The sequence below is a fragment of the Drosophila kikkawai genome, chromosome 3L, assembly GCF_030179895.1.
Source record: "Drosophila kikkawai strain 14028-0561.14 chromosome 3L, DkikHiC1v2, whole genome shotgun sequence".
NCBI lineage: Eukaryota > Metazoa > Arthropoda > Insecta > Diptera > Drosophilidae > Drosophila > Drosophila kikkawai.
The window spans coordinates 2,321,752-2,344,069 of NC_091730.1; the positions used below are offsets into that span (position 1 = coordinate 2,321,752).

At 40.2% G+C, this 22,318-nt stretch overlaps 5 protein-coding genes across 5 annotated transcripts in view; 1 reads left to right on the top strand and 4 right to left on the bottom strand.

Moving 5' to 3' along the window:
- Egfrap (EGFR adaptor protein) overlaps positions 1 to 1,207 on the top strand; it is an 88,721-nt gene extending 87,514 nt beyond the window's left edge. The window contains exons 7-8 of the mRNA XM_070284934.1: positions 13 to 293; positions 430 to 1,207. Of these exons, the coding sequence (XP_070141035.1) occupies positions 13 to 293; positions 430 to 669 (521 nt within the window). The 3' untranslated portion in view covers positions 670 to 1,207. The remainder of the gene's footprint in view (positions 1 to 12; positions 294 to 429) is intronic.
- Positions 1,208 to 9,898: 8,691 nt separating this feature from the next.
- LOC138928293 (histone-lysine N-methyltransferase SETMAR-like) lies at positions 9,899 to 10,604 on the bottom strand. The gene is made up of 2 exons (XM_070284995.1): positions 10,292 to 10,604; positions 9,899 to 10,092 (listed from the first exon to the last, which is right to left on the bottom strand). The coding sequence occupies exons 1-2, from the start codon at positions 10,602 to 10,604 to the stop codon at positions 9,899 to 9,901; spliced, it is 507 nt and encodes a 168-aa protein (XP_070141096.1).
- A 2,162-nt stretch (positions 10,605 to 12,766) lies between these two features.
- On the bottom strand, positions 12,767 to 15,026 carry LOC108071588 (uncharacterized). Its single transcript, XM_017162370.3, has 3 exons — positions 14,889 to 15,026; positions 14,647 to 14,828; positions 12,767 to 14,200 (listed from the first exon to the last, which is right to left on the bottom strand). The coding sequence occupies exons 1-3, from the start codon at positions 14,983 to 14,985 to the stop codon at positions 13,022 to 13,024; spliced, it is 1,458 nt and encodes a 485-aa protein (XP_017017859.1). The 5' UTR covers positions 14,986 to 15,026; the 3' UTR covers positions 12,767 to 13,021.
- An 18-nt stretch (positions 15,027 to 15,044) lies between these two features.
- On the bottom strand, positions 15,045 to 19,387 carry LOC108071633 (probable metabolite transport protein CsbC). The gene is made up of 5 exons (XM_070284999.1): positions 18,957 to 19,387; positions 18,186 to 18,361; positions 16,849 to 17,981; positions 16,654 to 16,783; positions 15,045 to 15,336 (listed from the first exon to the last, which is right to left on the bottom strand). The coding sequence occupies exons 1-3, from the start codon at positions 19,162 to 19,164 to the stop codon at positions 16,851 to 16,853; spliced, it is 1,515 nt and encodes a 504-aa protein (XP_070141100.1). The 5' UTR covers positions 19,165 to 19,387; the 3' UTR covers positions 15,045 to 15,336; positions 16,654 to 16,783; positions 16,849 to 16,850.
- A 129-nt stretch (positions 19,388 to 19,516) lies between these two features.
- LOC138928294 (solute carrier family 2, facilitated glucose transporter member 4-like) lies at positions 19,517 to 21,879 on the bottom strand. The gene is made up of 3 exons (XM_070284998.1): positions 21,195 to 21,879; positions 20,771 to 20,943; positions 19,517 to 20,713 (listed from the first exon to the last, which is right to left on the bottom strand). Exons 1-3 carry the CDS (start codon positions 21,592 to 21,594, stop codon positions 19,577 to 19,579), a joined length of 1,710 nt encoding a protein of 569 aa, XP_070141099.1. The 5' UTR covers positions 21,595 to 21,879; the 3' UTR covers positions 19,517 to 19,576.
- Positions 21,880 to 22,318: the final 439 nt, after the last annotated feature.

Genomic DNA, 22,318 nt, shown 5'->3' on the forward strand with positions numbered 1-22,318 from the left:
CTTATCTTACAGCCAACTCCAGTCCAAAACTGTTTCCCGCCCATGGCTCTCTGCGTTTGGATAACCTCAGCCTGGCCGAGCAGCAGGAGCTGAAGGGAGCTGCTTGGTTTCAGGCGGGCATACCAAGAGAAATCTCTTTAGAGGTCCTTTCGAGGCAGAGTCCTGGCGCCTTTTTGGTGCGTCAGAGCAGCACCAAGCCAGGATGCTTTGCCCTGTCGCTGAGGGTGCCACCACCTTCGCCAAGAGTGGCTCATTATCTGATCTTAAGGACACAAAGGGGCTACAAGATCAAGGTGCAACTGGGGTTCTATGTATAATATAAGAAATAAGATGCATAATGTCTTAATATTACTAAGCGTTACGCATCTTATTAAGCTTTGATGTTAACTCTCTTTACTCTCTTCTTATCTTCCTTCTCTCTTATATCAGGGCTTCACCAAGGAGTTTAGCTCCCTGAAATCCCTGATCACCCACCACTCGGTGATGCCGGAGCTCCTGCCAGTGCCACTGACGCTGCCACGCCCGCCCAGTGCTCGTTCCCAGCGAGCCTACGATCAGGATCGGGATCGAGGCGGCAGCATCCAGAACGGAAACGGAGGCGGAGGGGATTTTGAGATGTACGGCTCGCTGAATGACTTTCGGAAAATGATGGCCGATTTGAATGTGTGACCGCCGCCGGGCGCCGGGCACTGTATACTGGACACTGGACACTTAATTAATTAAGTAATTATGTCACGTTGATTGAATTAAGCGGCGCGGCTTGTCACATTGTCCGGGTCGAGACAGGATAACAATCTGTTTAATTTGCGTAATTGGCTGTGCGGACGACGGTTGACGTGGCTACCGATGAATAGGCTCCATCCCGCCCCTGTGTGTGCACCTGTCCACCCATTGCTGTGTCCACCTGTCCACCTGCCCCGTCAGGTGCTACAAAAATTGCACAAATTTTTTTATGAAAATTGATAATAAAATCAGCATGGAATCGCGCACGAATGTGCTCAAAATCATTTTTGCAAAACTGATTAAAAAGGTGGAAAAATACGCAAACACAGACACCCAGAACGAGCTGATTATTATTTTTCTGCGTTTTCATCATGATTTTTCCATGATTTTTTTTCGCAAGAGAGAGAGAGAGTGGCAGGTGCAGCAGACACAGACATCTGAATGGGGCAGCCGGATTAAATGTTAATGTTTTTTTTTCGGGAGTGCATTTGATGCCCACAAAATAAAGGAATACAACTAGATAGATAGACTTGAATACATATATGAACTTGATGATATCAATCCATGTACTTTGTGTAATAAAGAACAAGAAAAAGAAAAAAACTGACTTTTATTATATTTATTTTAAAATATAAGATATTGAATTTATTCTAGAATTTCTGTTATATATTTTATTACATTTGTTTTATTTTTAATATTTGTAAAAACCTTTTATAATCTCTTGAAAATGCCACCGAAAAAGGCCAACGCCTTCATGGAATTCGTCCACGAGTGGCGTCTTACCAACCCCAAGGGTCTGGGCATGTCCTTGCCGGAGGCTGTAGATCGTTCTGGTGAAATTTGGAAGGTAAGCTCCCAAGGATATGCTGGATTCACGGGATTTCAGGCGGTGTTCTTGTAAATAATGACCCAGGAAGAGCACACTCGGTACGTTGAGAAAGCCAAGAGCATCAACCTGCAAATTCGCGGGCATCCCGACCATCCATTGGTACGAATGGATCTGGCTAGACGCGAGGTTGAGGATCGCCAGAAGGAGATGAGGTCGAGCACAGAACGGATGGTATTAGAGGCTCTTAAGAAGCTTTGCGTTGCCAAATGTTAAAAGAAAACGCTTGTTTTAAACACTTTATTCTGGTGTCAAACCATCTGGGGTTCGTGCGGAGTGCTTTTAGAGAGCTTTCTCACTGGAAAAACTTCGGAAAATTCTTGAAAGGACCTTAATAAACCTATAAACAGCATTTTCACACTTGACAAGCATGTCAAACATTTATTTTCCCGTTGATGTTACCTTTTAGTTTCCATTTTGGTTGCATAGTGGCGTTTTTGTATGAAACAGGACATGTTTGATGACGAAGAGGGTATTTCGATGTCGAATTTAGTTCGAACTGTTATACTTACGATATAAAATTGGTTGGTCTAAATCGAAATCGAAAATTGTCAATGGAAAACCTGTTTTCCTCTGCTGGAGTTTTCATGAAGCACTGAGCTCTCTGAAATAACAGTAGAGGGTGCTTTATACAGCAGAAAAAGTTATTTACATATGTAAAAATTATAAGTAAAATATTTTTTGCTTTTAAATTAATTAAGCAAAATAATAAAATAATAATTTTAAGTCTTAGAAAATCAGAATTATTTTCATAAACCAAAAATTGGGTTTTACCTAAAATATAGTTCATATTTTCTTTGCTAAATCATTAGCTTTTGTCTAAAATTTCATAAACTAAAATTTAAAAATATTTATATTTATAATTAAATTTAAAAAATCAACAAAAATCCTTCTTAAAATCACAATCAATATCAACAATTAATCAGAAGACCACCCTTTCCCACGACCATTCACCTAATTCGATGACATCTCGATTACGAAAGCAAAGCCACTTGGCAGCTATCCTAGATTAGGTCACAATTTGACTTCGGAATGACTGTATTCCGTTCGTCTGACTTGGCCAGGAGGAAACGCAGCGGGCTGCAAAATAATTGTCTTGTCAACTTATGGATTTCGCATTGTTTGGCCATTTCGCCGGGACATCATCAATCAGGCGGACAAAGGCGTGCAACCTAAACACACACACACACACACCGACACAAGAGGTCGCACAAGGACCAAGGACCCTCACGCACACACACATGCCACTTACGAGTGGCACGACCATCATCAGAGTGACGGACAACTTCCAGTTTTCGGGGCTTACTTCATGAAAACGAATAAAAAAAAAAAGAAAAAAAGAAAACGTCGATCAACTCCCGAGACATGACCAATAAAAAAGGGTTTGCTGGAGGCCAAAAGACGTTCGTTTCTTCGTTGGCAACAAAAATTTGGCAAACTTGAGCCTAATTAAAATGCAAAACAGTTTCCTCTAATTTTAATTTTCACCCTTCGCTCTCAAGAATCTATTTTTATATTTCACCACCAAGGGAAATGTTGGCAGTGAAACAATTTTTATTAAAATTAAAGCAAATCTGTTATTGCCGGAAAGGTAGGGCAGTAAGGACTGGTGGGTGAGGATTGCTATGCCCTATTTTGTGAATGATTTCCTGTAGCCAGTGTCCACTGTACTCGGACTTGTATCTATTGGCATATTGGAAAAGTGCCATGCCACGGCGACCTTTTTTTTCGGTCCCTTTTTGCCGGCATCTTTTTGCGCCAGAAATTTTCCTTGGCTTCGTTTTTATTTTTGTTGCTTTAGCGCCTGCTGGATACGTCTTTTTAGTTTTTTTATTATTTTTGCTGGGGACCAGGACCTGGTCAGTTTGCCATTTTTACATATCCCAAAGATATAAACTGGGAGAAAAATATTTAAATTTATTGGAATTTGAAGGGAAATATACTTTAAAATTGTATTTAATTTTACTACATTTTATTTAATTTTTTTTTATAAATAAAAATTAGTGATAATTAGGGGATTCAACTAAAAAATAAAATTTAAAAATTATATTTAATGCAACATAATTTTATTTATTATTTTTTTTATTGATTAGAATAAGAATTAGAATGAATTTACAATTTATAAATTTATTTAAAAATTTGATAAATTTAAAGTTAGGTTTATTTATTATTTTATTTTAATTTTTTTAATTTAAAAATTAAGTTTTTAATGGGTTTTAAATTTGACTAAATTTGATTTATGATTACATTATTGCTTAGAACTAAAATTACCGTAAATTAAACATTTAAAAAAAGTATTTTAATATTTCTAGAATATAAACAAATATTTAAAATACATTACTTAAAAAAAATATTAAAGATAATTTGATAGAAAATATTTATTATTAACATTTTTATCATATATAAAATATCTAATCTAATAATATATATTTTTTTTTGTAAAAGCTATATTAGTTAATAAATAACCTTGGGAAATGTTTAATAAATGCTTAAAAATTTCTTAATATATTTTTTAATATTTTAAGCATCCCAATTTCTCTCTCTTTCCATATACGAATACATTTCGGACATACTTATAAACGCACGTGACCATAAAAGTGCGTCTGTCTGCCGCCCCAAAGGATATTTTGTGTATTTCGGTCATGTAACGGTAAAAATTGTTTGCATATTGTTTCGGCCAGGCCAACACGGCCATTGTGATTGTGCGTCCCGCTCTCAATATATCAATATATATATCCCAGAGTTCCGGTGTCCAGTGTCCTCGTGTCCCTGTGTCGCTGTATCGGAACGTGTGCCAGATTGAATGAGGCAAATGAAGCGATCGTGATGACGACCAAGAGCCAAGGCGAAGAAGGCGGCAGCAGCAAACTTTCGTTTGTTAAACAAATTAAAATAAAATATATGTGCGAGAGCAGGTCACGCACGTGCGCCTGTGGCTATGCAACGATTTCTGCACACCAACACACACAAACACACAGGAACACACACACTAAAATACTCAAATTAATGGCCGGCAGCACCATAAGTTATGCAGCTGCATATTAAACGTCCGATTGCGAGCCTGATTTCGATTCCAAGTCGCAGGAGCAGCGGGGCCTAGCTTTGTGGCATTTACACCAATTATCGCACACACACACAGGGAGGTCCTGCATGTTATATCATAGCTGGTCGGGAGAATATATGGCATTGCTAATGGCCGATTTTCACACGCCGGCTTGAGCAGGTCCAGGAGTAAGAGTCAGAGTGAGTGTGAGTGTGAGTGTGCGTGGTGTGGTGTATGTGTGTGGGCATAAACAAACAACCAACTGGATAGATAGATAGATGGTCGGATAGAGATGCGAATGGGGACGGACAGGATATAGATGGGCCCCTCGGCGTCCCTGCATTTGCATTGAGTGCGGCCATAAATCAGTTTCATTCAATTCACTTAAGGACATTTTAGGTGCTAATTTCAAGCAAGAGTCAGTGACAAGCAGGTCAGATAAATATTTCTCGGATAGGAATCGATGGGGCTAAGGCCATAAATACGGATTTTAAGAAATACTTTCTCCTGTTTTAGGCTGTTTAAATAGTTTATTTCCCTTAAAACCCCTTTGAAAATGTTCTCCCATATTAAAAGCTTCTTTCTACATTCCCCCAGGATATATACTCCCTCAAGACTTTCCACTGTAAACAAGGACATGGGAATGCAAACTTTTCCAAGGGAAACCACACACCAATAGCTCTCACTCGGACAGAAATCTATGTGTATCTTTTGGCCTCCGGTACTGATTGCACTCAAATTGATTCTTGAATACATATTTGCATTTGATTATTTGTTGCTGGTGATTTCTATGCAAAATTAGACCAGGCTTTTTGCCAGTCTCTTTGAGCGTTTTGTCTGCCTCTCTGATTTCGACTCTTGAGTATGAGTTTGAGTGCTGGTGGCACATTTCATTTGATTACATTTCCGTTTCCAAATTGTTGGGCAAACACACCATCAGAAGGGGGAGACCCACAACAGGTGCGGTTGAGGCTCATCTTGCTACTCCAATGAAGCTTCTGATATGCAAATGCCTTCATTTTGTCGCTATAACGCGTAAAAATCTGCTAGATTCAACACAGACAACCAACCTCACTTCCTGTTCTCGTGTTTGTGGTCTGCAAGTGTCTGTGTGTGTGCAACCAAAAAATAAAGCAAAAAAAAATGGTACCAAAAAAGTGAGAGACGGGGTGAGCACGTAAAGCAAAGTTGCACTTGCGTAAAAGTTTCCTCACCCGTTTGTTGCAAATAAATTAAGTGCAGGCGACGTTGAGGCTTATTGGCACAGCTTTCGCTTATTTTGTAAACAGCACACAAATACACAAGTATCTGTGATGGGTGCCAGGAGAGGGGGTGGTTAGGGGGCAGCAGGAAAAGCGAAGCAGGTGGAAAAACCTCCCACTGGAAGCGACGTTTCCGCTGTCAGTTAAGTCAAATAACGGCAAGAAGACACGTAGCTGTTGCCGCTGCAGTTGGGGAAAAATTCTTAGAAATAGTTTTTAAAATAAAATAAATATTAGTTTATCAATTTGTTAATATTTAATATTTAAAATAAACATTACAAAGATTAATTCAATATTTTTTAGATTAAAAACAGTGTTTGGCCCGTAAATTGGGCTTGAAAAATATATAAAATTAGTCTAGAAAATAATAAATAAATATTAATAAATAAATAAAGTATAATAATAGATTTATTATATTTTCTGTGCCATAAATATAGAATATAATCATAAATTGTATATAAATGTCATTGATTTCACTTTTTCTTTGGGAAAAAATATCTGAAAAACATAAAATATCAAACCAAAAAATACTTATAATTTTTTTTTAGATTTATTTCCCACACTATATTCTCTCAGTGCACTATTACAGCTAGCTGTGTTGAGGTAGGTCTCCGGTTTCAGGTTGCTGCTTGCATTCGCAGCAGTTGTCAATGGCCGCATGGCAGACTTTATCAGAACTTCCTCAACCTTATTCCAATACGGGGAAAGCCCCGGGAAAGTGGGCGTGCCAGCGGAACTTTGCCGAACAAAACGGAAGTGAATTGTTTCGTGTTTTCCTCACTCTGAATCCGTTTCCATTTTCAGTGCATTGCCTTTCAGGTTCAATCAGGCTTCTTGTTTTTCTTGTTTTTTTCCTCCTTTGGAGTAACTGAAATGAGCTGATGGAATCGATCCAGGGAACCTACTGTTCTGTAAGCAAAATGATGAAAAATCAGCCATAAATAATGCAACAGTCACTCATGCAAAATGCATAAATATATGCCGTAGTTAATTAGCGCTCACAGATTTTTAATGGCGTTAATTGCACGGCATAAATGACACTCCCAGGCAAACAATATAAACGAAGCAGCAGCAGCTCGCATTTTGTTGTGTTAATAATATTGGGGGGGATACTGTCGGAAAAAAGAGAATTTAATTAGCCACAGTTGCAGACGACCACCGGGACAGGCTTAAAGTTCAATATTAAATTGAAAGAAAAAACTGTTGTCGCCGCATTTTTTGCTCAGCTGAATGAAACTTCAGCTTAAAATCCCATCAGAAGTTTTTTCCACCTATTTTTTTGTGGAGTGTGCTTTTGTATTAAACTTTATATATAAATATATAAATGTATGTTTGTAGGTGGTGAAAAATTGCATTGGTTTTTTTAAAGGAAAATACTTTTGATTTCTGTCAGTCTTTTCAGGAAAATAATTGAAAGTATATGAATGTGAAGGGGATTTCTATAATTAGATTTATTTTTATGAAATTGTAGAGACTTTTGTATAAAGTTTTTATTGTTTAATAGGAAAAATAGCATAACAAAAGAGAGTTTTAAATGAAAAAAAAATATTTTAAAACTGTTAAATTTGCAGGAATTGTAAAAGATTAAAACGTTTTAAGATAAGACAATGTAAAATTAAACTTATAAAAAATTTAAGCAAGGGAAAATTAATTTTTAAAAAGGTTTAACCTTAAGAAAAGTATTTTTATTTCAAGAATATAGTAATTAAAGCTTCCAAAAAAAGGTATAAAGGTATAAAGAAAATATTTCTGTAATTAACAAAAAATAAATAAGAAAGGAAATGGTGTAATAAATAACTTTTATTACAAATTTTCTCAAACTTCCCCTAGTAAAAATAAATATTTCCATGAATACTTTCTCCCCCCAGCAAATTGGCCCGAACTACTTGCCCCATTTCCCGCACATTGTCACGCTTTTCCCGATTTATTTTCCTCTGTGACATTTTCAGCGCAGTTAGCTGTTAAGTAAATTGTTGAAACGCATGCAGCTATCATAACTTGAATTCCACTGAGAGAGAGAGGGTTCCTTGCAGGACAAACTTTGCCAAGAGGAAGCGACAGTTGATTTAACACAAAGTCACAGACACACACACACACACACGGCCTGCACCTGTCGTCAAAAGTTGCATAAGTCATGAAAGCCAAGGAAAATGGGGGAAAAAGGCCAGAGAAAACCCGGACCAACCTGCATTAAAAATGTCAACTCGAGTGATTCTCTTTCTCTCTCTGGGAGATTCTAAATCCGAACATCCTCGAACTGCAGATTTATGTGAGCTAATTAAATTTAATGCGCTTTGTGTGCTCGCTCTTTAATTTTTGATCAACTTTTTGGTGCAGGGAGAGCGGCCTTTCAATTTAAGAAAAAGTTACAGTCCGGAAAGGAAGGAAGGCGAGCTGGGAAAAGTTTATAGGCTTGTTAGGGAAAAGTTTCGCTGTGTGGCGTTTATTTTCGGCAACTGCCAACGCAGAGCAGAGCAGAGCAGGACTTGGGGCAGGACTACACGCAGCCAGCAACAAATGAAATGAAAACGTGTCAATTTACTTTCTGACAGGCCAGACACAGAAACAAAAAACCCCTCCAGAAGATCGTTGAATTTTGGTCTCTCTCTCGATTTAATTTCCAATTAATTTGTGAGGTCTTGAGGCTCTAAGTCTCAGCTGCAGCTTAAAGTTTTGTCTTTTTTGCAATTGATTTGACTTTGTCTGTTTATGATCGCAACCCTTCACGGTCTTATTTATTATTTCGCTTTTATATACACATACATTTCTTTGTGGCTTTGGATTTGCGGTCCCTTCTCACATTTTTTTTATGGCCATTTGACTCGCTTTTATTGTCACTCGGCCGAGGAGTGGGGTATAGCTGGTAACTGGGAGTCACTTGGCCACTTTTGGAGTTGTCTTTCGGCATCATAAATTGCGCCACGTCGGCCATTTTGCGGCTTGCTGAGACATTAATTTGATGCCATTGCTAAAATGGCCTGCTCACCGCGTTTCCGTTTCCGCTCTCGTTTCCTTTTTGAGAACATAATTTATTTGCCATTATGGAAACTTCACTCCCTGTTGATTGGAAACTTGTAACCCATATGGTTATATATATATACTTTTCAATTTCAGGCGAGGCGGCAGAGCATAATTCCAAGTGCAGCTCAAGTTATGGCACAGCCAAAGGAGCAGCATCTTGTATATATGTTTGTGTGTGTGTTTGCGTGTGAAGGACGCAGGAAAATGCCAAACGCAAATGTCGCCAATATCCCAATGGCAATCGATGAAAATTTATAGAAAATTGCGCACAAATAAAATTTTACGTTTGTTTGCTTTTTTCATTTACGATGCCGGCTAGCTGAGCGGAAAAGTGAGAGAGAGAGATCTACCTCTCTCTCTCGCTGGCTAGCTGCCTTCTTAACCTGTTTTCCTTGGCCTGGCGGAAAATGCTTTTCCTTTTGGCTTGACTTCTGCTCGTCAACGTGTTTTCCTCAGAGCTGCAGCAAAAGCGATTTGCATTGTTGTTCCCCAGCCAGCGGGTGGGAATCCAATCCCATTGCTGTTAATGTTTACGATTGTCGTTTTCAATTTCAGTTAATTGAAACAAGGACTACGCCGCAGTACATTACATTAAGGGATTCGACACACACAAGGTCTCTTAGTAAACATGACAAAAATTTAGTCTTCTTTTTCCAAGTTTTTGTATATTTTTCTATACTTTTTCTGGCATTTTCTTTATTCTCTTTGCGCTGAAAATTATACTACAGTATTTTACTTGGCTTAAGGAGAAGTGAGTTTTTAGAGAGCATTTTATTTGCAGCTTCTGGCCATGTGAGCATCAGGTTTCCGGAAATGTCCAGTTGGCAAAATAAAAATCTATCCCGCTTTAAATGGATTGAAGTTTAGGGTGTCTTCTGCCTGGGGTACCACACCGCTCAATAAGTTCCCGGCCTAAGAAGGAAAAACACATTTTTTTCTGAAAATTTAGTTTTATTCATCAATTTAGTTTTCATCTACGGCTACACACTCAGTCCAGCGCTTCTCCAACCTTTCGATGCCATTTTTGGAGAAGGCTGAACTTTTGCCCTTAAAATAGGCCTCAGTATCGGCAATCGCCTCCTCATTTTTTCGATATCTCTTGCCTTGGAGGTGCTTTTTGAGATCTGAAAAAAGCCAGTAGTCGCTGGGGGCCAAATCTGGAGAAGGGAGTGCGGTCGGCAGTAGTTCGAATCTCAATTCGCTCAATTTCATCATTGTTGCCACAGACTTGTGGCACGGTGCATTATCCAGTGAAACAGCGGTTTCTTCTTTGCTATATGTGGACGTTTTTTTTCTTGATAGCTTGGTCCAGTCGATCCAGCAGCTTTATATAATATTCGCTGTTGATTGTTTTACCTTTCTCCAGGTAGTCTATAAACAAAATCTCATATGCATCCCAAAATACGGACGCCATAACCTTACCCGCCGATATTTGTGTTTTGGGACGCTTCGGACGGCTTTCACCAAATACCACCCACTCAGAAGATTGTTGACTGGATTCTGTAGTGTAGTAGTGTATCCATGTTTCGTCCATTGTTAAGTAACGGCGAAAAAAATCGGTCCCATTGCGCTTCAACATGCTTAAAAACGTCTCGGAATCATCAATGCGTTGTTGCTTTTGGTCCGGTGTTAGCAATCGCGGCACCCACTTTGAGCAGAGCTTTCTCATATCCAAATATTCATGGAATATCGCGAACACACTGCCTTCTGATATCTTTGATGCATTAGCTATCTCTTTTAATTTAAATTTGCGTTCGGCCAATACAATTTTTTGGATTTTGGCGATATTTTCTGGCGTAACTGCTGTTTTTGGGCGACCGCTAGGGTCAGCGTCTTCGGTGTCCACACGACAACGTTTAAATTCATTGTACCAGTCCTTGATGGTTGATTTTCCTGGAGAAGATTCCGGGTAATGCTTATCAAGCCAAATTTTGGCTTCTACCGTATTTTTTCCAATCAAAAAACAGTGTTTAATGAGGACACGAAATTCTTTTTTTTTCCATATTGTAGAAAAACTCAAAGGTTGTTTCACTTTAAAATTTATAACTTGAAAACACGTGGTCGCAGAGTTGTAAAATTTGTACACAAAGCTTATGATAAAAGACACTATCAATAAAAAATATCGATGTTTGGTTACTACTGCCCCGTATATGTCAGGCCGGGAACTTATTGAGTGGTGTGGTATACACTGCCATCCCCCTAAGGTTCGGATTTCGCAGCGTACTCTGTAATTAGGTGAAACTTTAAGTTTTCAGCAAAAGCCCAGGGGAATTATAACCAAGCCAACGGGGCAAGTGAAAATCATTTTGGCAGTGAGAAAAATATGGGAATAAAATTAGGAGATTTTATGTAATTTTTTTTTTTTTTTTGTAAGATATCTCTTGTATTATATATTAAGATATTAATATATCGAATTTTTAAAAAAATTGTATCTTTAAAATGTATTTTTTAAGAAATATATATATTTTTCTTATCACATTTTTTATTTAAGAAGTTTATAAGTTACTAGTAATTTTTTTATTTTTATTATGTACGAAAAAAAAACAAATAATGAATATTTAAAATGAAATTGGTAACTTAACTTTATTTTTTTCAGTGCCTTGTTGTTTGTTAACATTTTTTTTTTGTTTTAATTTCATTTTTCTTTTTTTTTTCGTTTTTATTTTTATTCTGTTTCTGCTGCATAAACAAAGAAATTGTTCTGCCGCTAATTAACTCAATTTAAAATTAAACAACTTTAAACTCGATTCATTTGGGCCAGAGCTCCGGAGCTGGCCTGGCTGTTGACCGCATGTTATTGAATGGCCGGCAAGTGTTGGCCGGAATTGCTAATTGCGGCCAGGTCCAATTGAGTAACAAAGCAGCCGCAGCATCCTGGTCACACATCGACATGGACAGATAACACACACATATCCGCAACCCGTGGCAAAACGCATTCCTGGTCACCAAACAGACTCTCGGAATAGTGGCAAAGCCACCACCACTCACAGGGGCAGCCCTAAGGGCTAAGCGGAGAGTGTCTGACACAAAAATTGCATAAAAATAAGTGGTATCTGATAGCAAACGAGGGAAGCGGTGCGAATTTTCCACATCATTAGATGGCCAGCTGGGGAGTTGCCCTGCATATTCATCACACGCCATATTAATCAAGCTGAATTCCCGCACTTCTCCGCACAAAAATCACAAAAGTGCCATGGATGCGTGAAAGGGTAAATCGCCAGGACGAGAGTTGTAGAGGAGCCTTTATGAATGAGCCAAGGAGGAGCTTTCACTAGCCGGCAAAAGCTGGAGCAGAGTAGTAAAAGAAAAACGTTGTTTACCCAGGTTATTTTTGGACTGACTTCCAGGAAAAGCTCTGCCAGGAAAATACTGGTAACAGTTGAGCAGAAATTATGGCGAAAAAAAGCTTAGGAAAATAGGTTGTGAACAAGAAAAGCTTTAATTGGGCAAAGAATTGGATTGGAACCTTAATTGTAAAAGCTTTTACTTAACAATTTAAGTAAGCTAAGGTAAAGTAAATATAACAAAAACAATTTAATTTAAATAATATATTTATTCTTCTAAGAATTTAAGGGATATTAAGTTGTGAATTCAATAAATTTAAACCCAATGATTACCTCTATTTTTTTTCTTTTTTAGTTTCTAATAAAAAAAAGGATTAATTTCTTTTTACTACATTTATTTAAAGCTTTAAAAATGTTATAGAAATTAAATAATATTTATTTTTTCCCAGAAATACATTCAAACATATATTTTAAATCATAAAACTAATCTTAAATAATAAATGCAGCATTCAAATAAAGGCTTAAACCTTCTTTCCTTGACTTTTAAAATAAGAAAATGTTTTAATCTATTTAAAAATAGTTTTTAAAACAGTTTTTCTGTTCAAAAATTCTTTCTTATATAAATAAAAATTAAGTTTATGAGGAAAGCATACAAAAGACGAGGCACTCAGGTTAGCTATAGATACGTTTAGACAATCACATGCATATGGGAATATACGGCACATAAAAATAGATAACAGATAGGCACAGATAGCACATACATATATTAAAACTTGGAGATACGGTATGGTATGGTGGAACCTTAAGGAACCTTCTTGAACTTGAGCAGGCACTCGTAGAGGGTCAGTTGCTTGGTCTCCGGCAGCAGCATAAACACCGTCAGCCCCACCACAAAGCTCAAGCCTCCGATTGTGAAGAAAAACACCGACACGGTGATGCAGTGCTGGAAGGTGGCCAGCAGCAGGCCCAGCTGGAGGAGTTGCTCCAGGATCAGAACTCCAGCCAGGCAACGGGCCTTGTGAGCAATACTAAAGGCCTCCGAAGTGTAGACCAGAGCGGGTATTGCCACGCCCCCGGCCACTATGACCTCAAAGAGAAGCATCAGAAGGGCTATGGCCTGCAGATTGATGTCGTAGAAGGTCTTCTTCACGGACTCTAGATGCTCAAAGACCCCGCCCACCATCACGATCACAATGCCAGCGAGGAAAAGGGACAAAGAGCAGAGTTTACTTCGACCCTGCCAGTCCACGACAAAGGCTCCGACCACACTGCCAAAGAGTCCCGCGAAGGCCAGCCAGTACAGGCAGTTCATATCGCACTCCAATCCATGCCAGCTGACCACCAGGAAGGCCCGATTGTAGCTTAGGGAAATGGCCATAGTGGCGAAGCAACGCAGCAACAGGACCTTGAGAAAGGGCAGCACACGCCGGGCCCATGGTCGCCAGCCCGCTTCCGACTCCTCGGGCTCCTCCACAAAACGCTCCCAGTCCCGGGCACTATGCAGCTGCCGGCAATCCTCCCTTAACCTTACCAGCTCCGTGGAAGATTGTCCATGAAGAGCCTTCAGGGTCTCGCCCACAGCCATGTCTCTCTCCTGGTGCAGTAGAAGCAGCGGTGACTCTAGCCTATGGGATAGGGCTAGGAAAACAGCTCCAAGACCCAGACCAGCCAAGGCTACGCCGTGTAGTTGATCCACCTGCAAGCCGTATCCCTGCGACTCCAGTGGCTCCAGGTTGCGCCAAACTCGGGTGTAGAACACCTGAACGCAGACGCCTAGCCATAAGAAGATGCGCTCACAGCTGACCAGCATTCCACGAATGGACTTGTGAGCCACTTCTGAGCCTGTGATGAGAGCCTGGATCTGGGTGAGGCCATAGGCTGCACCTATGCCCACGCTGCTGTAGCAGGCGGCCAGAAAGTGTTGGGGAAGAGAAGTCACAGTCAGAATGCCGGCCAGGATGAGCAGAAAGCCACTGGAAATCTGAAAAGGGAAGAGAGGTTGTAAGGAGATACAACTTAAAGAATATTTATAGTTACTCTGAGAGCCTTTAATTAATTTTTAATTAAATTTTTCCACTCCCACATTCACTTGGTAAAAACCCCGCAATCGATCGATCAGCCCTCGCTTACCGCTTAGCGCCTATCGCCACTTAATGGCCAATGCAGGTTGAGCGCGATCGCCTTATCAGTTTATTGGATTGATAAGTCCCCTCTAATGGCTAAGTGCTAATGGCTGCAGTATCAACTAGTGGGAGTTTTTTTTTTTTTCAGTTGAAATCACGGCAGGATAACACAAAAAATGAATTAATCTTTGTCACTAACAATGACAAGCAAAATAGCTCAACTTTGGCATTAAATAAGATGTTAAAGAGTGGGCAAATAAGCTAATAATATTTATAAGATAATTTTAATATAAATTAAACTTACATAAGCCACATTCTTGGTGACCCTTTGGACAAAAAGAGCTGCCAGAATGGCACCCAAGGCGGCGCCTATGAACCAGCTCATCATCAAATTGTGGGTATTATTGTTGTTGAGGAACTTGCCAGCAGGAGTGTCGAAGATGGACCAGGCCAGGCGCATGCCACAGCCCACAAAGATAATAGAAGCTGATTGGGAAAATTATATTATAGACTTCCTAATTTATTGAAATTTTTTAAAATTATTACCTGAAGCCATTGACTGAAACTGCAGGCGATATCGCCACATGAGACGCAGCCAGGACAGCTTTCCCTCCTCCTCGATCGTTGGCAACATGTTGGGCATTCTGTGGCCTAAATCACCGCTAGCACACTTAAGTTCTTTGGTCTTAACAATTGAGCTGGTTATGCCGTTTCCGTTTATAATTTGTTGATTGTTTACTTGACACTTTTTTCATTGGAAACGCCGCCTTGTTGTTTGTCTACTCGAGTTTGTCATTATTTTTGCACTTTCTGTCACCGATCCGATACTCGTCGTTCCGGGCCATAAATTTCGCACTTGCCGGACCGCCAACCGACCGCCGCGACGCCTTTTGATAAATGGCGAGCATCGGGCGGTTATTGAGCGAGCGAGCCGCTCGCCAGCGGTTCCAGAGATAAGATAAAGAAACCTTTTTTCTGTCAGCCACTTATCAGCCTGATTAGTGGATATAAATAAATTAATTAAATTTGAATATATATGCGCAACCGATCACATGTATAAGTGGAACGTACTTATGCCTTTATGGCCCGGCCCAGAGTGGTGGACAGGTACATAATAAAGTTTATTGATGTGACGAGTAAAAGTTGAATAGCCAAGAGCTACTAGTGAACTAGTTTGTTTTTAGAAGTGTATCTTTAAATGTGATTTGAATTTAAAATACAATTTTAAAATATTTAAAAATACTGCTAAACTAGTTTGGGCCTGAAAATGTACCTTTTAATAATATTTAAATTTAAAAAAAAATTTAAAATACTGAAAAATAATTAAATTTAAATTTTAAAAAATATTTAAAATAATTAAAAATACTGCTAAAGTTATTTGTGCCTGAAAATGTATCTTTTTATGAAATTGAAATTTAAAATACTAAATAGTTTTTATACCCTTGCAGGGTATTATAATTTTAGTCAAAAGTGTGTTACATAGTGAAGAAGTCGTTTCCGACCCCATAAATCATATATATTCTTGATCAGCACAAAAAGCAGAGTCGATCTAGCCATGTTTAGCCGAAAATAAAAAAAAAAAATTTTTTTTTTAATTTTTGAGGTCCTAAAATTGTTGCAATTGTCAAATAAAAATTGGAAAAATTTTCAATTTCTTAAAATGTGAAATTTAGTATGCAGTTTCGTTACCCTACAAAAAACTAGCACAGAAAAGCTTTCCGAATTGAATTTGATGCTTTTTTGGCTTAGTTATCGGTTTTTGATTAGATGACAGATCCTATGGCAAACAGCAAGGGTATACAAATTTCGGCTTCCCGAAATTAGTTTCCTTTCTTGTTAGTTGTTTAGTTTAGTTAGTTGTAGTTTTTAGCTGAAATTGTTTCTTTTAATTAAATTAAAAATTAAATTTCAAATAAAATATAAAAATACTTTTTAGGGTTTATTTAATATGTTTATTTCATATTAATATCTTAATTTTCTTATAAAGTTTATATTTTTTTAATATTCCCTCAATTTTTGCAGTCATGAATTAAGTCTTTATATCTTTTATAGACTAAATATAAAATTTAAAATAATTTTATACATTAATAAGCTTTAGTTATTTATAAGCTAATCACTCAGTTTTATAGCCAGAACCACCCCGAGGTAGTAGTTCCCATTTTAAAATACTTTTTCTTTACTATATAAAGTCCATCAAACATTTATGATCTCTCGAGTATATCTTATCGTAGTTGTATGGGAACCGACTTGATTGGTCTTTGGCCATATAACTTTTACCATTTAATCACTATATATATACCTCTATATATACCTCTATATATCCCTGGTGTTCCCCGAAGTCTAATTGCTCCTCATGCTGATCCGCACAATCGCGAGAGAATTCAAATCTCGACAGTCACTTCTCCGGCGATAAGACAACGGCAAACACGCAGCACTGCTCCCTATAAAGATTTCCGATTTATTCCCTAGCTATATCTAGGGGCTAGTCTTGTTTGTTGTGGCCTACTTTTAGGATGGCGGGATCACAAACTCCTGAAACCGAAACTGCGCCTGCAACAGCGTAGTGTCCTTGGTCTCTGGCATAAACCAGACGCTGCCCAGGAAGCTGGCCAGCAGGAGACTTCCCATGGTAAAGAAGAACATCTCCACACAGTCGCTGCCCACGGCTGTGGCGCTGAGATCGACTTGGAGGATCATCACCTGGACAATCATCTCCAGGACATAGGCCAGGGCTATGCACTGCCTCTTGAAGCGGCGGGGAAAGGCCTCCGAAAGATACGCCGAGCTGGGGGCAAATCCTATGCCCGCAAACAACTGGAAGATGAGCAGGAGCCACAGGGCCATCCGCATGTCCCCGAAGCGAAGCAGCTTGGCACCAGCAAACCTGCTGGCCAGGCCGAAGGACAGGCCTCCACAGATTACCAGCCCCAGGAGCAAGGGTATTTTTCTGCCCAGTGAGTCCAGGGCAAAAGCACAGCTAAAACTGCCCATGAGTCGCAGGAAACCGAAGAGGACATATGGTCCTGAGTTATCCCTGTAGACCATGTTGCTGGTGATAATCAGAGTGTAGGCCACCAGCATGCTGCAGCTCATCGCGTTCATGGCTCGCAGTGCCGCCAGCCGGAAGAAGGCCGGGCAGGCCTTTCGCCAGCTCAGAGATCTATGGTGGGCCAGGTAGGTGCGATGATCGCTCACCTGGTCGTACGTCTCCGCCGTCACTGCCCGGGGTCTCTGCAGCCGGCTCAGCGCCTCGATGGCTGCCTGCTCATCGCCCTGCTCCAGCAGATCCACCGGTGACTCGATGGAGAGCAGAGTGGACATGACCAAAGCCAGGACACCTAAGACTGCACTGATTGCTCCCTGGAACTGCTCCTCCGTGAAGTCGCCTTCCGTGTCCCAGCTGGCACTGCACACAATTTGCACAAAGATTCCAATATTCACAGGCCACTGTTCCGCCGCCGAGGTGGTGGTTCCTCTCTTGTAGAAAACGGAGAGCTCACCAGCCATGGCCAGGGTGGGGGCTATGGCCAGGCCATTGGCAAAACCATTCAGATATCTTGCAGCCAGCAAGGCATTGAGGTTTAGCTTGATGGCAGCCATCACAACTCCTCCGATCAGGACAAGCAGGGAGCAGAATTGCTGGAGGAGATGAAGGAATATAATTATTATATATATTTAATAAGATTTATATTTTAAAATTAAGAGAAATAAGTCCAGAACAATGATCTCTATATTTCCACAATTATTTCTCTGAATAAATTAGTAAAATTAGTAGAAATATGAACTAAATACTACTTCACTTCTATTCATATCTTTAAAATTAAAAATTTGTTTTCTTCTCACCATTAACAATTTATATGAATATTTCTGACTGAAGAATCCACCCAAAAGGGCCCCAAAAATGGCGGCTAAAAACCAGCAAATACGCAAATGATTGTTAACTTCCAGTTCGGCAAACAAGGTGTCAAAGCCAATGCTCCAGGCTATATGAAGACCTCCGGACAGAAAGATAAGTGCCGCTGTAGAAAACAAAAAAATTAAAAATTAAAATTATTATTTATCAAGTATTTGCCATAATAAACAAAATACTTATCTCAAAGCTTGTTATTTGTTAATAGATAAGATTTGTAGTGACAACTTGTAGAACGTTTTTAATTCAATGCTTAAGGTATTGGCAGGTCAAGGCACCTAGACTTTATAGTTTAACCTTATACCAAGGACTTTTAAATATTAATTAGAAAAGATTTTCCTTGGGTAAAAATTGAGAAATCTAAATTACCAAAAATTGTGATAAAAAAACGTCACGATGACAGTTTTTTGGCAGGTGTTGGGTCATATCACCATATCGTTTTGATATTATCAAATTTTAGATTATAAATATTACTACGGCACAACAAGAAGTGATTCATTTCCATGAGGGAGTTTCTTAAAGGCAAGAAAATAATAAGCATTTCCGGCTTTTAGTCAAAATATCAAAGTAATTTTTAATGCTTTTCTAGCCTTGTCAAAAAAAGTCTGAATAATGTCAAGTTAAGCATTTAAATATTGATCATTTATAAAGATTTCCAATAACTAAATTACAAGTTCTACTTTAGTAGTTTTGCCAAATCTTACCTGCTCCTACTGCATTTGCCTGGGGCTGATTCCGCAGATCTCGATTGCAGCAGGGACTCCTCTGGCTGCTCTGCAGGATCAGCTCCCGCTGCTGGCCACCGGCACTGTCAATGGGAATGGCCTGGAAACCATCGTTGGGCGAAGGTCTGGGATCGGTGTCGGGCATCGGGCACCCTCTGTGGTCGAACTGTCGAACAAGACTACACATTTTTGGGTTTTGGTTTTGGGTGCTTGAACAGGTTCGATTGGAACTCTATCTATATCTATCGCCGACCTGCTTATCTTATCGCTTATTGATTGATAAATAAGAGCTTAGGTGTGTGCGCTATATGTTGGATTTTCCTATCTCGGAAACGTAGTGCCTGAGAGCCGAGCATGTGTTCTAGCAGGGATTTGGTGCAGGTACGAGGTAGGTCTACCGAAAAGGTACTTTCTTTTACTCACTCTCTCTCTCTCGGGGTTTAAAACTCTCCTCTTTTCTTGTTGACAGTTTATATATGTTATCAATAGCCGAAAAAACAACAACTGAAAAATACAAAGCGACGAGTACTTGTGTCGAGTTATAACAACTTTTATTATCTCCAATTTCCAATCTCTGATTAATCACAGAACAACAAAACCTAGGAGCTCGTGGTGAAGAACCTGCTGAACTTGTCCTGGGCCTCTCGCAAGTTGGTCCCCCTGGTCTCCGGCAGGCAGAAAATCACAAGGAAAAAACCAAATGCATAGAGTCCTCCCAAGGCGTACATGTATTCAGCTCCAGCAATGACACCCCAATCGATCATTCCAATTATAATGAAGACCAGCATCTCCGCAACGAAGGTAAAAGCTATAAAATGCTGCTTCACCCCCAAAGGATAGGCCTCGGCCAGGTAAGGAGACGTGGAGGTGAAGGCTATACCAGCGAAGAGCTCAGAGAACAGCGTCATGATGGCAATTCCGGTCCACATGTTATAGAAATTGTACTGAGCGGCAATCACGAAGGCCAGGACACTGCAGACCAAGAGCCCTAGGATGGTGGGCTTCTTGCGACCCGCCCACTCCATGCTGAAGGTGGCAATGAAGTTGCCCATCCACCGACAGATCCCAAAGCCAATGAGCCACTCCCAGGTGCCCTCCAGGCTATACCAGCTGGCGTAGGAGGAGCCCAGGGTCAAGTACAGGAACATGTTGAGGCTCAGGACATTCATACCTCGGAGGAACACCAGCCGGATGAAGGTGGGGATGGCCTGGCAAATGCTTTGGCCCATCGAGAGGTCCTTGTTGTGAGCCAGGTACCGCTTGTGCTCCGCCAGCTGCTCGAAGGTCTCGTTGGTCACGGTGTAAGGTCTCTGCAGGCGCCTCAAAGCATCGATGGCTCCCTGTTCATCGTTCTTCTTGGCCAGCATTATCACCGGAGATTCGATGCATAGCAGTGAGCCAATTAGCAAGGCAAGCAGTCCGTACACGGCGCTCAGGACTCCCCTCATGTTCTCCGGCGAGAAGGAGTTCTTCGAGGGATACGTTTCAGAGGTCCAAGTGGAGACGTACAAGATCTGCACAAAGATGCCCAGGCCCAAGCACATCTGCTCAATGCTGGCCGTGATGAGGCCGCGCATGTAGGGCACCGAGACCTCTCCAGCGAGGGCCATGAACGGGGCAAACACCAGGCCATTGGCTATCCCATCCAGGTAGGATCCTGCCAAGCTGGCTGAGCCATTGTTCTTGGTAGAGGCAATCACTATGCCGCCAATCATTACCAGAGTGGAGCTAAAGATCTTTGGGGAATGGAAAAAAATTAATTATAATAAGTGTAAAAAAATTTTTGGACTTACCAGGACATGCTTCTTGGCCACTTTGTTGGCGAGAAAGCAGCTGAGTACAGCTCCAATGATGCCGCCAATGAACCAGGCCAAGAAATTATGTTTGGTGGTGGCATAAAACAGGGTTCCATGGAAGCCAATGCTCCACGCAATGTTCATGCCTCCAGATAAAAAAATTAGAGCCGCTAAAGATTGGGTTTAATAATTTTAAAGGATTATTAGGAGGGGTTGGAGAGAGATTCGTTAGAGAAGGTAATTAAATGGATAGATCGATAGAGAGATAGAGATAGGTAGATAAATAGATAGATAGACGATAGAACATCGATCTACCCTGTAAATGATTTTGTTCTTAAGATTTTTAATTTCATAGATGATGTAATTGTATTTACTTATTAAGCTCTTTATATATAATTTTCTTCTATCGACCCTGACTCACCTCCGCCCACAGCATAAGATTGTGGCTTGTTCTTCTGATTACGACTGTACCAGCTGCCATTCACCGCCATATTCACGGTCTGCTGTGAGGGATACGATGGTGGTGGTGGCGGTGGTCCTCCATAGCCAGTTGTTGATCCATAGTACTGAGGCGGATAACCCTGTTGTGGATTGTATCCCTGATGTGGTGGATATTCCTGCTGTGGTGGATAACCCTGCTGTGGGGGATATCCCTGCTGCTGTGGTGGCGGATACCACGAATAACCTGGCTGCTGGCTATGTGGCCAGACCCCAGAAAGTCCTGGCTGAGGATAGCCTGTCTGAGGAAATCCCAACGGTGGTGGAGCACTAGCAAAACCCATTGGCGGGGGCTCTGGTGCTGTGAACTTGTCGTTTCCCATTTCGTCTCGGTTTTCCTCGTTGCTTTTTCAGAAGGCAACCAACCTCGCGTATGAGCAATGTGCAACTGACTGACGGATGGTCTGGGCCAATGATTATAGCCATTTGGCAATGCGACCAAAAATAATAGTTAAACAAGGGCCAAGGCTTATTGGCACGACATTGATAAGAGCGGCAAATGGTCAGTGATAAGCACGAGGACGCTGGTCTACCGAAAAGGTACTTTCTCTTACACTCTCTCTATCTCGTGTCTTTCCTTTACTGGAAAACAATGTTTTCACTTTTCACTCTAAGGAAACTGTCAACAAAGCAATCGGTTGACAGTTTATAAATGTTGTCAATAGTAAAAAAAAACAAGAAAGGAAGCTAACTTCGGCACGCCGAAGTTTGTATACCCTTGCAGATTGGTTTTAATATTTATGTCATAAATTATAATGCCGAAAACAGACACTAAACTGAGTTACATACCATTTTACCTATACTTATTATGTTTACAGTTTGACAGTTACAGTTATACATTCCCAGCATTACATTTTCTCTACATCTGCGGATCGCTTCTATATGATATAGTTGTCCGACTTTCATAAAATGTATACCAAAATTCTATAATAATAAGTAAAGCTCATATCTCAGAGTAGATGAAAATACGTTGAAAAACAACGAAGTTATAATTTTTTCTATTACTTTCCCTATCGTTCCTATGGCAGCTATAAGATATAGTCGTCC

Coding starts and splice junctions, on each gene's coding strand:
- LOC138928293 (XM_070284995.1), bottom strand. CDS start 10,604: ATGAGAAAGCTCTGCTCAAAGTGGGTGCCGCGATTGCTAACACCGGAC. Junction 10,093..10,291: donor TATAGACTACCTGGAGAAAG/GTAAAACAATCA, acceptor TCCCTTCTCCAG/ATTTGGCCCCCAGCGACTAC.
- LOC108071588 (XM_017162370.3), bottom strand. CDS start 14,985: ATGCCCAACATGTTGCCAACGATCGAGGAGGAGGGAAAGCTGTCCTGG. Junction 14,829..14,888: donor GTTTCAGTCAATGGCTTCAG/GTAATAATTTTA, acceptor TTTCCCAATCAG/CTTCTATTATCTTTGTGGGC. Junction 14,201..14,646: donor TCACCAAGAATGTGGCTTAT/GTAAGTTTAATT, acceptor TTCCCTTTTCAG/ATTTCCAGTGGCTTTCTGCT.
- LOC108071633 (XM_070284999.1), bottom strand. CDS start 19,164: ATGTGTAGTCTTGTTCGACAGTTCGACCACAGAGGGTGCCCGATGCCC. Junction 18,362..18,956: donor GGCAAATGCAGTAGGAGCAG/GTAAGATTTGGC, acceptor TGTTTTCTACAG/CGGCACTTATCTTTCTGTCC. Junction 17,982..18,185: donor ATTCATATAAATTGTTAATG/GTGAGAAGAAAA, acceptor CATCTCCTCCAG/CAATTCTGCTCCCTGCTTGT.
- LOC138928294 (XM_070284998.1), bottom strand. CDS start 21,594: ATGGGAAACGACAAGTTCACAGCACCAGAGCCCCCGCCAATGGGTTTT. Junction 20,944..21,194: donor ATCTTATGCTGTGGGCGGAG/GTGAGTCAGGGT, acceptor CCCAATCTTTAG/CGGCTCTAATTTTTTTATCT. Junction 20,714..20,770: donor TGGCCAAGAAGCATGTCCTG/GTAAGTCCAAAA, acceptor CATTCCCCAAAG/ATCTTTAGCTCCACTCTGGT.